Source organism: Salvelinus namaycush, chromosome 21 (genome assembly GCF_016432855.1).
Source record: "Salvelinus namaycush isolate Seneca chromosome 21, SaNama_1.0, whole genome shotgun sequence".
Classification (NCBI taxonomy): domain Eukaryota; kingdom Metazoa; phylum Chordata; class Actinopteri; order Salmoniformes; family Salmonidae; genus Salvelinus; species Salvelinus namaycush.
Genome location: NC_052327.1, coordinates 11,746,370 through 11,763,019, shown reverse-complemented (window position 1 = coordinate 11,763,019; position 16,650 = coordinate 11,746,370). Strand labels below are relative to the sequence as shown.

The 16,650-nt window shown below is 45.6% G+C and overlaps 1 protein-coding gene across 1 annotated transcript in view; it reads right to left on the bottom strand.

Moving 5' to 3' along the window:
• The window catches only part of myo9ab (myosin IXAb), a 156,715-nt gene that overhangs the window by 16,086 nt on the left and 123,979 nt on the right, over nucleotides 1–16,650 (bottom strand). Inside the window, exons 25-33 of the mRNA XM_039017992.1 lie at nucleotides 16,407–16,503; nucleotides 15,633–15,851; nucleotides 14,019–14,119; nucleotides 13,489–13,610; nucleotides 8,437–8,648; nucleotides 6,013–6,129; nucleotides 3,211–3,399; nucleotides 262–309; nucleotides 55–166 (exon numbers count right to left, since the gene is read on the bottom strand). Of these exons, the coding sequence (XP_038873920.1) occupies nucleotides 55–166; nucleotides 262–309; nucleotides 3,211–3,399; nucleotides 6,013–6,129; nucleotides 8,437–8,648; nucleotides 13,489–13,610; nucleotides 14,019–14,119; nucleotides 15,633–15,851; nucleotides 16,407–16,503 (1,217 nt within the window). The remainder of the gene's footprint in view (nucleotides 1–54; nucleotides 167–261; nucleotides 310–3,210; nucleotides 3,400–6,012; nucleotides 6,130–8,436; nucleotides 8,649–13,488; nucleotides 13,611–14,018; nucleotides 14,120–15,632; nucleotides 15,852–16,406; nucleotides 16,504–16,650) is intronic.

The following is a 16,650-nucleotide window of genomic DNA, read 5'->3' as shown; positions in this document are numbered from 1 at the left end:
TTGTGTGGAGTGTATGTGTGGAGTGGAACTGTTAATGTGTGTGTGTGAACTCACGTTTGCAGACGCAGGCCCGGTCCATCATCCAGATAAGAGAGGAGCAGTATTCGCAGTAGGTGGGGATGCTGTACTGGGTGGACTTGAAGATGTGCCCATTGTGCTCCTCAACCTACAGAGGGTGATAGAGGGGCTCAACTCAGTTTGCCATAAAGATACAGCCATCAAATGCATTACAAAGCGTACGGTATAGAATATAGTACTCACAATGTCAGGTTCCTTTTTCCTCCTCTTCTTGCGTTCTGGTTTGGGGGCCTAAGAAAACAGGAGACAGACAGACCAGTGACTAGTCCCATCAGGCCTTCGCCCATCAAGCCTTCGCCCACCCATCCATCCAACATGCCATGCACCCACCCATACATCCAACACAGTGTTAATGTTGGCAATCTTTTTTTACATTTAGTCTAGTCTTCATAATTTTGACAAAAATATAACTTAGTCACATTTTGGTCATTTAAATAAGGACTTGGTGTAGTTATTGTTAAAAATGACGAAAACAATGGGCCATTTTTGTAAACTATATGCCCTTAATTTGTCACATTTTAGTCAAATCACATTTGTATTGCCTCGTTAACCTATAGTAAGCATAAATCACTGACTTCCATGTGCACAAACATACATAGCCATGTCCTACCAACATATTTTTCTGCATAACATCCTATTCTCTTCCCAACAGCAGACATATGAGAAACATATCTAAGAATATATACGAATGATCTGCCCATGTAAATTCCTAATTCAGCCTACATAAATATTGCACATTATCTAGCAAGCACAGAGACAAAGCGAGAGAGACAGAGCGAGAGAGACAGAGCGAGAGAGACAGAGCGAGAGAGACAGAGCGAGAGAGACAGAGCGAGAGAGACAGAGCGAGAGAGACAGAGCGAGAGAGACAGAGCGAGAGAGACAGCGCGAGAGAGACAGCGCGAGAGAGACAGCGCGAGAGAGACAGCGCGAGAGAGACAGCGCGAGAGAGACAGCGCGAGAGAGACAGCGCGAGAGAGACAGCGCGAGAGAGACAGCGCGAGAGAGACAGAGCGAGAGAGACAGAGCGAGAGAGACAGAGCGAGAGAGACAGAGCGAGAGAGACAGAGCGAGAGAGAGAAGCACAATCACCAGATGGTGCCGCAAAGTAGTATGGGTTGCACCTCAGTGGCATCATTGCCTTTGTTATCAACGTTCCATGGACGCCGAAGCCACATTGATGTTCAAAAGTAGAACGAAAGCTAATGGCCGTTTCGCCCAGTGATGTAGTCGAGTCACTAAACCTAGAGTCCGAATCGAGTACCAAGTCCTCTGTGCTCAAGTCCGAGTCCCCAATGGTCGAGTCCCTATGGCTGGAGTCCTGGTCCAAGTGCTGAGTCACTGGATCCACATTGACTCAAAATAAAGTTATTTACCAAGTCAGTCATAGTGTAGTGGCAAGAGAAATGTAGTCAATAAATTGTTTGCTATCTCTTTTACTTTCTTTGTGTGCCACCAAATGTTTACGTATAGGCTACTGGTAATGTTAGTAGGACCACGTTCAGTTGCAAAACTTTCTTGAATGTTGCAGATGGAATTCCATGAGTAGAGCCAATGTTATTCCCAGGGAGAACGACTGACCCCCCGCGGTCATTGAAGCCACAGAAGTTCAAGGCTGACCGCGGTACTTCAGGCATTGTTAGCAGAAAACAGGATCCCGCATGATAGAGAATAGGCAAATGGCGATCTTCTTGGTCAATCTTTGTGTAAATAAATACAACATTCGAAGACAATCATGGTACCAATAATTGCTTCTAATACACCAGATGTATGTCCTTGAACCGATTATTTAAAAAAGAATCAAACACAGAAGACGTTTTAAGGATAATTGGAGTTGCTAATGGCAGCCTGCAGAGCCTACCTGAACGTTCCAAAATGTTGCATCCTGCTGTACGCGGCCCAGTAGCATAAAACGGTTAAGTAGCCTAGTTCTAGAATGGCCCGCGATATGCTTTATGAATGTAAAAAGCGGCCCACCAATGCACGATAGAAAGAAACAGAATTATGGGTCTTTTGAACGATAATCTCTCAAGCCGTTTTCTCTGAGGGAAAGAGGGAGACGTGGCTACAGAATCTGGCTTTGAAATGCAGTGGGGAAAGTAGGAGGGTTGAGCGAGACTACAAAATCAAAGACAGACTACTTCTCTATACTGAAGGGAGAGAAAAACATACCCTTTTTTTTCTCTTAAACTCAATGCTGCTATTGTTTAAAATTTCTTGAAGCAGCGTGTGTTTTTTTATACCCCTTTTTCTCTCCAATTTCGTGGTATCCAATTGGTAGTTACAGTCTTGTCTCATCGCTGCAACTCCCATATGGACTCGGGGAGAGGCGAAGGTCGAGAGCCGTGCGTTCTCCGAAACACAACCCAACCAAGCCGCACTGCCCACTTAACCCGGAAGCCAGCCGCACCAATGTGTCGGAGGAAACACTGTGCACCTGGCAACCGTGTCAGCGTGCACTGCGCCCGGCCCGCCACAGGAGTCGCTAGTGCGCGATGGGACAAGGACATCCCTGCCGGCCAAACCCTCCCCTAACCCGGACGACGCTGGGCCAATTGTGCGCCGCCCCATGGGTCACCTGGTCGTGGCCAGCTGCGACAGAGCCTAGACTCAAAAACTGAATCACTAGTGGCACAGCTAGCACTGCGATGCAGTGCCTTAGACCACCGCACCACGCCACTCGGGAGGCCCTAGCTTGTGTTTTTTTAACCAGGCAAAGGGTAGCTAACTAGAAGGCTGGTGGTGACTGGTTTGCTACAGGGAAGCAAGAGAGTTGCCTGCATGATGTGTATAATCGAAAGCGGGGCCAGAGCGGAGCCTGTCTGCCTACACTCCTCGCTTGCTCCCCTGCAGCTCACCAGCTGATGTAGGCTGTGTGTGCCGGGTGTCACGTGTCCTTCGCACTGCTGTCACGATTTCTGTTGACCAAATTAACACTGATCCAACATGCCATGCATCAGCTTGTAAGACTGCTATAGGATTTCCATCTCAATGGGACTGACCCGTCGAAGCATATTCTAAATAAACAACACACACGCATTGACACATAAGCACCCACCCACCCACCCACCCACCCACCCACCCGCCCACCCGCCCAGCCAAAATCCTTCCACCCGCTCACACAAACCCTACCTTGCCGATGGTGCTGTCCATGGGCTTGTACTCGGTCATGAACTCATCCAGGAAGACCTTGAAGGTGTTGACCCAGACCTTGACGGGCGACTCGCGCCAGTCCCTCTGCTCCAGCCGCATGCTCTTCTCCAGGATGTGTTCAAACAGGGCATACAGGTCCTTATAACGGATACTCTTACCGTCATCCATCTGGAGGAGAGGGAAAGGGGGAGAAGGAAGAGATGTGGGGGATTGGGATGAGGGAACGAGGAGAAGAAGATATTAGCGGAAAAAGCCCATATGTGTTACTGTAAAGAGTTTTGAGATCTTTTGAGAAAGTGTTATAATGCAATTGATTACAGTACTACCGTCTAAAGTAGTATGGGACAGGCAGAGATGAGGAGGAAAGTAGTAGTGAGGGAGGCAAGATTACAAAAATCGATTCATGTGCTACAATACAGTCAGCCACTGTCCAAGTAAAAAAGCATTTGTGGTCACTGACGGTTGTGATTGGGGTGCCCAGTACCTTGAGGCCCACTGTAAAAGTGATCGTGACCAGTGACCAAGAAAACCAAGGTGGCATGGCCAAATGACTATCGCCCAATCTCACTCACCCCTTTCATCATGAAATGCTTTGAGAGGTTTGTCATGGCCCACATCAAGGCCAGCATGCCAGGCACACTGGACCCACTTCAATTTTCTCTTTGGACAAGAGGAACACCTATGTGAGAATGCTGTTCATTGAGTACAGTTCAGCATTCAACACTATTGTTCACTCCAAGCTAGTTACCAAGTACAGAGCCCTGGGTCTGGGCACCACCCTCTGCAACTGGATCCTGAACTTCCTGACAGGCAGACCACAGGCTGTGAGGATTGGCAATACCTCCTCCACACTGACTCTTAACACAGGGTTGTGTCCTCAGCCCTCTGCTGTACTTCCTGTTCACCCTCGACTGCGTGGCTTTGCACGGCACCAACTCCATCATCAAGTTTGCTGACGACACCACGGTTGTAGGCCTGATAACCAACAACGACGAGTCAGCCTATAGGGAGGAGGTAAGTGTTTGTGGTGCTAGGACAACAACCTCTCCCTCCACGTCAGCAAAACAAAGTAATTGATTGTTGACTTCAGGAAGCAGAAGAGGGAACACGCCCTGATCCACATCAACGGGACTGCAGTAGAGCGAGTCAGCAGTTTTTAGTTCCTCTGCGTCCACCGAGGACTTGTCATGGACCAACAACACCACCACTCTTGTCAAGAGGGTGCAACAGCGTGTCTATTTCCTAAGGTGGCTGAAGAATATTGGCATGCCACCCCGGGTCCTCTCCAAATACTACAGCTGCACCATTGAGAGCGTCTCGACCGGTTGCATCACGGCCTGGTATGGGAATTGCTCCGTAGAAATATGGGAACAAATAGTAAACTTTTTACTACACATAAGTGAATTTGTCCCAATACTTTTGGTCCCCTAAAATAGGGGGACTATGTACTAAAAGGGCTGAAATTTCTAAACGGTTCACCCGATATGGATGGAAAATACCCTCAAATGAAAGCTGACCTTTAACCTCATAGTCATTGTATCATTTCAAATCCAAAGTGCTCGAGTACAGAGCCAAAACAACAAAAAATGTGTCACTGTTCCAATAAAAAATCCCTTTATTTGGCCACTTCAGCTGTGATACAAATCTTTTCACAATATATAGGCCTATGGGCTAGGCTACATCACACAATGCATGCAACTATGATTTGAAAAAGTCAGGGGGAAAAATGCACGCGTTGTTTCTTGCCTTAGACTGCACACACTAGGCACAAACAGTGATACAATTCTCACCCATCAGAACATTCTGAATTGAATCTTGACTTTACATATACTAAATAATATATGTGTGAAATTAGTTTGATTTAGAATGGACCAATAGACATGTCATCGGTATGCACTTAAATAGCGAATGGAGGATGCTTTTCCTGCGGTTCATTTTCATGCCAGCCAGGTAGGCTACTCAGGTTCTAAAGAAAAGCAATGTGCTTAATATTAGGAAAGTTGAGAAATAAATATAGCAAGCCTATAGAAAGCTGATGGTATCCTCCTATTTTTAATAGAGGCCATCAAAGGCCTATAGAAATGTTGCGCAACATGGGCTTATAGGAACACACATTTCATTCAATGCATCAACCAGCTATGCGGAGCTGGCTCTTTCTACACAAGAGGTGATCCTATTCCACACAAACTCTGAATGCCAGGGCTCTCATGAAGTGTTTGACTTGATTTTCCATTGCATTTGCATTGATGACAGACTGATTAAAGGGACAATATAGCGCTGAGTATCAGGCCATTAATGATTGGCCGTTAGAAAGTTTAGTAGCCTACTAATGACCATCAGCGGCATCAGAGCGCAGTTTTGGAGAAGCCTAGTTACCGTGACTCAACGGTCATGTGGAATTTGACTGCGGTCATGACTCGTGACTGCCAGTGTGGCAGAAATACAGTCACCATAACAGCCCTACTAACACCCCCCCCCCACACACACACCACATTTGCTGCTACTAGACTCTTATTTAATTGCTAATCTCCCTTTTCACTGATACACGTGTAATTATTGTACTATAAATTGTGCCTTCCTGTATTATACGTATGATAAAATGTTTATTCTATTCTAATAAGCCATTAACTTTATGTTCGAAATCTTATCTTTTATTATTGTTGCGAAGGAACCTGCAAGTAAGCATTTTGTTGGACGGTGCATACCATGTGTATCCTGTACATACGACTGATAAAACCTTCAGACTTGAAAGGACCGCGAAGCAACCACAGTGGTACTCACAGCCAGAGCGGTCGAGTAGGAGTTGAATATGTTGAGACGGAACTCCTTCAGAGCCTTCTTGAAGACCACGTCCACCAAGGTGTCCTTCTTGCCGTCCTCAGAGTCCAGGTCATTGATCTATGTGGTACAATAAATGGTCGTAATAAATACAGGTTTTCTTCATCAAACTCATCAAATACTGTAGTCTACAAAACCAAAAGTATGCTGCTGCTGTGTAAATATGTGACTATCGTATTATACGGCATAGTACAATACAGTACTGCTTTAGCATTCTGGTGTGTGTATGTGTGTGTGTGTGTAGCGTTCTGGTGTGTGTACACTAAGTTAAAGGTAGACGAGTAGCACCGCAGATTTTGAGAGTAGCGAAATGCAAGACATTGCTCTCGCACAGTCACACACAGTATCTGCGTATGTGCACGGGTTGGCATCACGCTGTTGCAGCCTGGTATAGCCACAGGACCAAAACAGCGGAGAAGTTGAGCCTCACGCTACAACGACCCATTATGCTGTTTACTGTCTGCATCTACGACCTATCGCTGAGTCTACCTTTAATGATGAAGTCATTTACACGACTGTATTTGAGAATAAGTGTATGTTGGTGAATGTACAGTTCATTCTGAAATATTCAGACCCCTTGACTTTCTCCACATTTTGTTATGTTACAGCCTTATTCAATTATTAATTCATTTGCTTTTCCCCCCCCCCTTCATCAATCTATACACAATAGCCCATAATGACAAAACAAAAACAGGTTTTTAGAAATGTTTGCTATTTTATATATATAAAAAAACAGAAATATAACATTTACATAAGTATTCAGAGCCTTTACTCAGTACTTTGTAAAGCACCTTCGGCAGAGATTACAGCCTTGAGTCTTCTTGGGTATGATGCTACAAGCTTGGCACACCTATATTTGGTGAGTTTCTCCCGTTCTTCTCTGCAGATCCTCTCAAGCTCTGTCAGGTTGGACGGGGAGCGTCACTGCACAGGTGTTTTCAGGTCTCTCCAGAGATGGTCGATCGGGTTAAAGTCCGGGCTCTGGCTGGGCCACTTAAGCACATTCAGAGACTTGTCCCGAAGCCACTCCTGTGTTGTCTTGGCTGTGTGCTTAGGGTCGTTGTCTTGTTGGAAGGTGGACCTTCACCCTAGTCTGAGGTCCTGAGTGCTCTGAAGCAGGTTTTCATCAAGGAACTCTCTGTACCTTGCTCCGTTCATCTTTCCCTCGATCCTGACTAGTCTCCCAGTCCCTGCCGCTGAAAAACATCCCCACAGCATGACGTTGCCACCACCATGCTTCAGCATTGGGATGGTTCCAGGTTTCCTCCAGACTTCCTCCAGACTTGATGCTTGGCATTCAAGCCAAACAGTTCAACCTTGGTTTCATCAGAACAGAGAATCTCGTTTCTCATGGTCTGACAGTCTTTAGGTGCTTTTTGGCAAATTCCAAGCGGGCTGTCAGGTGCCTTTTAATGAGGAGTGGCTTCCGTCTGGCCACTCTACCATAAAAGCCTGATTGGTGGAGTGCTGCAGAAATGGTTGTCCTTCTGGAAGTTTCTCCCATCTCCACAGAGGAACTCTGGAGCTCTGTCAGAGTGACCATCGGGTTCTTGGTCACCTCCCTGACCAAGGCCCTTCTCCCCTGATTGCTCAGTTTGGCCAGGCCTCCAGCTCTAGGAAGAGTCTTGGTGGTTCCAAACTTCTTCCATTTAAGAATGATGGAGGCCACTGTGTTCTTGGGGACCTTCAATGCTGCAGAATTTTTTTTTTTGTACCCTTCCCCAGATCTGTGCCTCAACATAATCCTGTCTCTGAGCTCTACGGATAATTCCTTCGACCTCATGGCTTTGTTTTTGCTCTGACATGCACTGTCAACTGTGGGACCTTATATAGACAGGTGTGTGCCTTTCCAAATCATGTCCAATCAATTGAATTTACCACATTTACCTGGACTCCAATCAGGTTGTAGAAACATCTCAAGGATGATCAATGGAAACAAGATGCACCTAAGCTCAATTTCGAGTCTCATAGCAAAGAGTCTGAATACTTATGTAAATAAGGTATCTGTTTTTTATTTGTAATACATTTGCAGAAATTTCTAAAAACCTGTTTTCGCTTTGTCATTATTGGGTATTGTGTGTAGATTGATGAGGATTTTTATTTATTTAATCCATTTTAGAATAAGGCTGTAACGAAACAACATTTGGAAAAAGGGAAGGGGTCTGAATACTTTCTGAACGCACTGTTTGTGTACACTTCTGTACGTGTGAGCGTGCATCTGTGTGTGTGTATTGTGTTTTGTGCATCATCTTAATTAGGAAACCAACAGTATTCTGTGGTGCCCTGTGCATTTACTTGAGAGTGTGTGTAAGACGGACAGGTGTACATAGTCTGTCTACCTGCGTATCCCTCTGTCAGTCTGCCTACCTTCTTCATGAGGAAGTCATTCATGCTCCTGTAGTCATGGGCGCTGGTGAGGATGTGCAGAGCGTCGTTCTGCCACTGGGCAGGCTCTAGGGCCACACTGCTGATCTTGACGCTGCGTCTCCGCACTTTGGGAGAGGTGTCCTTGTTCTCCTTGGAATCCCGGCCCCTGGTTGCAGTCAGGTCGGGACTGTGGGGGGGAGATGACATGCCATCTTGACCCGCAAAGCACAGAGAGACAAAGATACAGTAACGGTGTTGTGAAGACAATTGTTTTGGTTTTCTATTCAGTTTTATTTTTAACAGCACGTCACCTGTGCAACTAGAGGCAACAAAACTCAGGATCACCTTTAATCCACAAACAGAAACACCTACAAGGCTCTTCCTCGCCCTCCCTTTGACAAATCTGACCAAAACTTTATCCTCCTGATTCCTGATTACAAGCAAAAACTCAAACAGGAAGTACCACTGACGCACTCAATACGGAAGTGGTCCGATGAAGCGGATGCTAAGCTACAGGACTGCTTCGCTAGCACAGACTGGAATGTGTTCATTGATAACATTGAAGAGTTCACCACATCAAGTCACCGGCTTCATTAATAAGTGCATTGATGACGTCATCCCCACAGTGACTGTACGTACATACCCCAACCAAAAGCCTTGGATTACAGGCAACATCCACACTAAGCTAAAAGCTAGAGCTGCCGCCTTCAAGGAGCGGGACACTAACCTGGAAGCTTATAAGAAATCCCGCTACAACCTCCGACGAGCCATCACACACACAAACGTTAATACAGGACTAAGATCGAATCCTACCATGCCGGCTCTGACGCTCGTTGGATGTGGCAGGGCTTGCAAACTATCACGGATTACAAAGGAAAACCAAGCCGCGAGCCGCCCATTGACGTGAGCCTACCAGACGAGCTAAATGCCTTCTATGCTCGCTTCGAGGGAACCAACAATGAACCATACATGAGAGCACCAGCAGTTCTGGACGAAGTTGTGTGATCTCGCTCTCCTTAGCCGATGTGAGTAGGATATTTAAACAGGTTAACATTCACAAAGCCGTGGGCAAGACAGATTATCAGGAAGTGTACTTCGGGGCATGCGCTGACCAGCTGGCGGGTGTCTTCACTGACATTTTCAACATCTCCCTAACCCAGTCTGAAATAACTACATGTTTCAAGCAGACCACCATAGTCCCTGTGCCCAAGAATGCCAAAGTAACTTGTCTAAATGACTATCGCCCCGTAGCACTCATCTGTAGCCATGAAATGCTTTGAAAGGCTGGTCATTGCTCACATCAACACCATCATCTAAGACACAATGGACCCACTCTAATTTGCATACCGCTCCAACAGATCCACAGATGACACAATTCCTATTGCACTCCATACTGGCTTCTCCCACCTGGACAAGATGAACACCTATGTGAGAACGCTGTTCATTGACTACAGCTCAGTGTTACAACACCGTAGTGCCCTTCAAGCTCATTACTAAGCACAGAACCCTAGGACTGAACACCTCCCTCTGCAATTGGATCTTCCTGACGGGCCACCTCAGGTGGTGAGGGTGGGCAACAACACATCCACCAAGCTGACCCTCAACACGGGGGGACCCACTGGGGTGTGTGCTTAGTCTTCTCCTGTACTCCCTGTTCACCCACAACTGTGTGGCCGTTTACGACTCCAACACCATCATTAAGCTTGCTAACGACACAAGAGTGGTAGGCCTGATCACCGACAATGATGATACCGCCTATAGAGAGAAGGGCAGTGACCTGGCAGTGTGGTGCCAGGACAACAACCTCTCCCCTCAACGTCAGCAAGACAAACTAGCTGATTGTGGACTACAGGAAATTGAGGGCGGAGCACGCCCCCATCCACATCAACGGGGCTGTAGTGGAGCAGGTCGAGAGCTTCAAGTTCCTCGGTGTCCACATCACTAAGGAATTGTTTATTTATTTTTATTATAATTTTTTTACCAGGTAAGTTGACAGACACATTCTCATTTACAGCAACGACCTGGGGAAAAATTACAGGTGGGAGGAGCGGGGGGTGAATGAGCCAATTGTAAGCTGTAAATTAACGTGGTCCACACACACAGTTGTGAAGAAGGCACGACAATGCCTCTTCCCCCTCAGGGGGTGGTGCGTACGCGCCCATTATATCACTAGGGCCGAGCTCCTTGCCATCCAGGACTTCTATACCAGGCAGTGTCAGAGGGAGGCCCTACAAATTGTCAAAGACTCCAGCCACCCAAGCCAAACTGTTATCTCTGCTACCACACGGCAAGCGGTACCGATGTACCAAGTCTGGAACCAACAGGTCCCTTAACAGCTTCAAGACATGACTACTAAATAGTTAAACAAATAGATACCCTTTTAACGCTAACTCTTTTAACTCATCACATACACTGCTGCTACTGTTTATTACCTATTCTGTTGCCTAGTCACTTTACCCCTACCTATATGTACAAACAGTTGAAGTCAGAAGTTTACATACACTTAGGTTGGAGTCAGTAAAACTCGTTTTTCAACCATTCCACAAATTTCTTGTGAACTAACTATAGCTTTGGCAAGTCAATTAGGACATCTACTTTGTGCATGACACAAGTAATTTTTTCAACAATTGTTTACAGACAGATTATTTCACTATCACAATTCCAGTGGGTCAGAAGTTTACATACACTAAGTTGACTGTGCCTTTAAACAGCTTGGAAAATTCCAGAAAATGATGTCATGGCTTTAGAAGCTTCTGATAAATGATGTCAATTAGCCTGAGTCAATTGGAGGTGTACCTGTGGATGTATTTAAGGCCTACCTTCAAACTCAGTGCCTCTTGCTTGACATCATGGGAAAATCAAAAGAAATAAGCCAAGACATCAGAAAAAACATTGTAGACCTACACAAGTCTAGTTCATCCTTGGGAGCAATTTCCAAACGCCTGAAGGTAACACGTTCATCTGTACAAACAATAGTACGCAAGTATAAACACCATGGGACTAAGCAGCCGTCATACCGCTGTGGAAGGAGCGCGTTCTGTCTCCTAGAGATGAACGTGCTTTGGTGTGAAAAGTGCAAAACAATCCCAGAACAACAGCAAAGGACCTTGTGAAGATGCTGGAGGAAACAGGTACAAAAGTATCTATATCCACAGTAAAATTAGTCCTATATCAACATAACCTGAAAGGCTGCTCAGCAAGGAAGAAGCCACTGCTCCAAAACCACCATAAAAAAGCCAGACTACGGTTTGCAACTGCACATGGGGACAAAGATCATACTTTTTGGAGAAATGTCCTCTGGCCTGATGAAACAAAAATAGAACTGTTTGGCCATAATGACCATCATTATGTTTGGAGGAAAAAGAGGGAGGCTTGCAAGCCGAAGAACACCATCCCAACCGTGAAGCACGGGGGTGGCAGCATCATGTTGTGGGGGTGCTTTGCTGCAGGGTGGACTGGTGCACTTCACAAAATAGATGGCATCATGTGGTAGGAAAATTATGTGGATATATTGAAGAAACATCTCAAGACATCAGTCAGGAAGTTAAAGCTTGGTTGCAAATGGATCTTCCAAATGGACAATGACCCCAAGCATACTTCCAAAGTTGTGGCAAAATGGCTTAAGGACAACAAAATCAAGGTATTGGAGTGGCCATCACAAAGCCCTGACCTCAATCCTATAGAACATTTGTGAGCAGAACTGAAAAAGCTTGTGCGAGCAAGGAGGCCTACAAACCTGACTCAGTTTCACCAGCTCTGTCAGGAGGAATGGGCCAAAATTTACCCAACTTATTGTGGGAAGCTTGTGGAAGGCTACCCGAAACGTTTGACCCAAGTTAAACAATTTAAAGGCAATGCTACCAAATACTAATTGAGTGTATGTAAACTTCTGACCCACTGGGAACGTGATGAAAGAAAGAAAAGCTTAAATAAATCATTCTCTCAACTATTATTCTGACATTTCACATTCTTAAAATAAAGTGGTGATCCTAACTGACCTAAGACAGGGAATTTTGACTAGGATTAAATGTCAGGAATTGTGAAAAACTGAGTTTAAATGTATTTGGCTAAGGTATATGTAAACTTCCGGCTTCAACTGTATATACCTCAATTACCTTGTACCCCTGCAAATCGACTCGGTACGGGTACCCAGTGTACGTAACCAAGTTATTGTCAATCATGGGGCTCCCGAGTGGCACAGCGGTCTAAGGCACTGCATCTCAGTGCTAGAGGCGTCACTACAGACCCTTGTTCGATTCCAGGCTGTATCACAACCAGCGTTGATTGGGAGTCCCATAGGGCAGCGCACAATTGGCCCAGCATCGTCCGGGTTAGGGTTTGGCCATCATTGTAAATAAGAATGTGTTCTTAACTGACTTGCCTAGTTAAATAAAAGGTTAAATAAAAAAAGTGTATTTATTCCTTGTGTTATTATTTTTCTCTCTGGCTTGTTGGGAAGGGCTCTTAATTAAGAATTTCACTGTAAGTCTACACCTGTTGTTTATAAAGCATGTGACAATTTTTATTTTATTTGGAATGTCACATGTCCAGTGTTATACAATATGTAAGGGATTATCAACGAGGGGCATTTCGTTCTCTGGAAAATGATGAGCAACATGGAAGGTGTGTTCTATGATGTGTTGTTTTCCAGAGAACGCATAGAAATGTGCTCATTTGCCGGTAGAAATGTGTTCAACATCCACTGAAGTAGCTAGGAAGTTTACTAGATAGTGTCAGTAGTTGCCTTGGTAACCAAACAAACAGACTTGCTAGTTTAGATGCAAACCTTAGCTTGCCATTATGAAAATCTAATTCAACAATGCCAATTACGTTTTCAATTCGACTTTTGCTTTCAAAAGCAGCTCAAACATAGAACATGTCAGAATGAACTATAGTATTTGAATTCTACCGTGCAAATATACCATGCGTTACTGGGACATAACGCATGCTCTAGAATGCCCTTCAAGCTAGCAGAAACAAGTATTCAACAATGCCATGGTATGAACAACTTTATTGTCCATTGCGCGCACACACACACAGTGTATTTATTACCTGTCTTGTCGGTGCCGTCTCCCTGTGTGGACTCACTCCTGGTGGTCTGCTGCTTCTCTCTGGACAGCTTCTTCTCTGCATGCTTGGCCTTGCCCCAGAAACGCATCTTCCCTCGCACTCTGCTGCCACAAACACAGTCACACACAGGCAGTTTAGAACAAACCTTTATTCTATTTCGATTGGGCCGACCAGATTCGCCAGAGTGTGTGCTGTCTCGGGTTTGTCTTCGTATAATCTTTTCACATGTCCTTTTCGGCACGTGTTCAGCAACTTGTGTGAAAAGGGTAATAGTCTGTTTAATACAATATGAGCTTAATTTGTTCCTCTGCATAATGATTGTAATATAATAATAATAAATGCCATTTAGCAGACATTTATCCACAGTCCTGTGTGAATCCATTTTTCGTATGGGTGGTCCCGGGAATCGAACCCACAATCCCTATGTTGAAAGAACCATGCTCTATCAACTGAGACATTGTGTCTTGCTACTGTAATATGGGCTAGAGAGCAGGAGAAGGTACTGTAGCTACCTTCCATCCTGACTGGATGTCTTCCCAAGCGCTGCTACCTTGCCCAGGTCCCCTGAAGACATAGTCTTGTGGAACTTCTTATGCTCTTCCTTGTGAGAAGCCTGGGAGAATAGAAAGTTAGGGTGTAGCAAGGTAAGTCTTGATACCAAACATAGGGAAGTGAAATGTTTTCAATATTCATTGATTGGGCATCAAAACGCTCAGGCTATTTTGCCATGTCTTTGAGTCATATGCTGAAAAGACAGAAGAGACACATTTGAGACATGAAAATGCATTGTCCTCTAGAGGGCAGTGCCATCAAACTTGAATCGCAGAACAAAGAAATACATCCACGTTGGATGTTCCTACTGCATCCATCCATCACTCATTCATTCTGCACAAAACAACAGCTAACAGTCCACAAACATTCTAACATGTTTACATACTGAGACATGGACATATTAACATATAGAGTACAGACATATTTGCTCAGAAAACTACTATTTCAAACTAAAAGAGATATGACTGGGTGAGGGAGGGAGGGTGCTCATGCTCGGAAAGACCTGTTATGGAAGTAATAAAAGGTAGTAATGAAATGGTGTCAATGGTAGAAGGTTCCAGCATGCATCACCGATTGCACTTCTGGCTAAGACTAGTTGGACTAACCTGGTCCCAGATCTGTTTGTGATAACCATAGGAGTTAGCAAGACAGCACAAACAGTTCTGGGACCAGGCTAAGAGGAGAGGGACATTGCATTACTCCTCTTCCAGCAACTAGACAGATGTCACAAGTTCAGAGTAGACACAAGACTACTGCCCCAGGGTCAGATCAGCTCCAGGTCAGCTCCTTTACTACTGCCCCAGGGTCAGATCAGCTCCAGGTCAGCTCCTTTACTACTGCCCCAGGGTCAGATCAGCTCCAGGTCAGCTCCTTTACTACTGCCCCAGGGTCAGATCAGCTCCTTTACTACTGCCCCAGGGTCAGATCAGCTCCAGGTCAGCTCCTTTACTACTGCCCCAGGGTCAGATCAGCTCCAGGTCAGCTCCTTTACTACTGCCCCAGGGTCAGATCAGCTCCAGGTCAGCTCCTTTACTACTGCCCCAGGGTCAGATCAGCTCCAGGTCAGCTCCTTTACTGCTGCTCCAGGGTCAGATCAACTTTGAAACCTCCAAGGTTAAGGGTTAGGTTATCTGATCCTAGATCTGTGGTTGGTTAGTACTGAGTGTTTATGAAGGATGATTATTCTCTTCAGGAGAAAACACAGTTCTGAAACCATGGCATTACCACTTACAGTTGCAGCCACGCTGTAAAGTTTTTTTTTTGCGACAAACTATCGCTAGAAGAGGCCTGAGCCCGTGTCGGGTTTTTCCCTATCTGCGAAATAAAGGAGCATCAAGCAAAGAGCTGGTAGTACAGAAACATGTCTCTGTCCAGTAGGTAAAAACTAAACGAAGCTGGAGGATGCTAGTTCAATGGGGTTAGTCGTGTTAAAAGAGTACCCTCAGGCTAGTAAGCATGGCCCCAAGAGAGAAAATAAATTGGCTGTGGGGGGGGGGGTCAGTAGGAGGGGTCAGTAGGAGGCAGGGGACAAGAGGGGGAGGGGGGTCGCTTGGACCCCTGCAGGGTCCGTTTACCATTTCAGAGTCACTGTAACAGGCCGGCTCAGTGCCCCCCTTGGGGTGGGTCAGGGGGGACGGGGGGAGGAGGGGCAGCGTGCGGGACAGGGCGGGGGTGTAGAACGTGTCGACATCGTCATCGTCTGACTGGCCCGCCCCCTCGGAGTTACAGCGGGTCAGGAAGTCGGAGCGGGTCCGAGACATACGGGCTTTCTTTTTGGGGCCGGGCCGGCCCACCTGCTCAACCACACACACCACAACACGTCAGTGGTCTGGGTACGTGATGGGAGATAGGGATATGTGTGTGTGTGTGTGTGTGTGTGTGTGTGTGTGTGTGTGTGTGTGTGTGTGTGTGTGTGTGTGTGTGTGTGTGTGTGTGTGTGTGTGTGTGTGTGTGTGTGTGTGAGCGTGTGTGTGTGTGTGGAGAGGAACGGTGTGTGTGTATATGTGTTCTATGTGGATATCACATAGAGACAAACTGACAGTCTGAGTGACACAAATTTACAAGACATGCAAACTTATACAAGCACACACTCTCACATGCACATACAAGCCACAGCTGCCCGTTCTATTATTAGTTTAAACAATATATCAGTATGAACTACACATCAACATTGAGTGCTTTAGTATATTACAACAGGATGAGTAACGAGTTACAGTGTGTAAGTTCTTTAAAAAAACTCCCAAAACTCTTTTTTTAAAAACTCCCAAGATACGTATGTGTAAACTCTTTGTGTATTGTGTACTCTGTGTGTGTATGTCCTTTGGGTAGTGTACTTGTGCGCAACCCACCTCTTTGGTTCTCTGTCCAGCGGTGGCTCTAGAGGCGGAGGCCTCCTGTCTATGCATGGCCAACGACCGCTCCTGGTTCACCAGGTCCTTATCAGACCTACAACACATTCAGGAAACGTTACAACTATTTGTAGACTTTCAAATGTACGCATTTAGTTGCATATTCAAATATATTTTTCCTGTGTTTTTGCTGTACAAGGCAATAAAAAACAACAGAAATAAGAAATACATTTCTGTACATTTG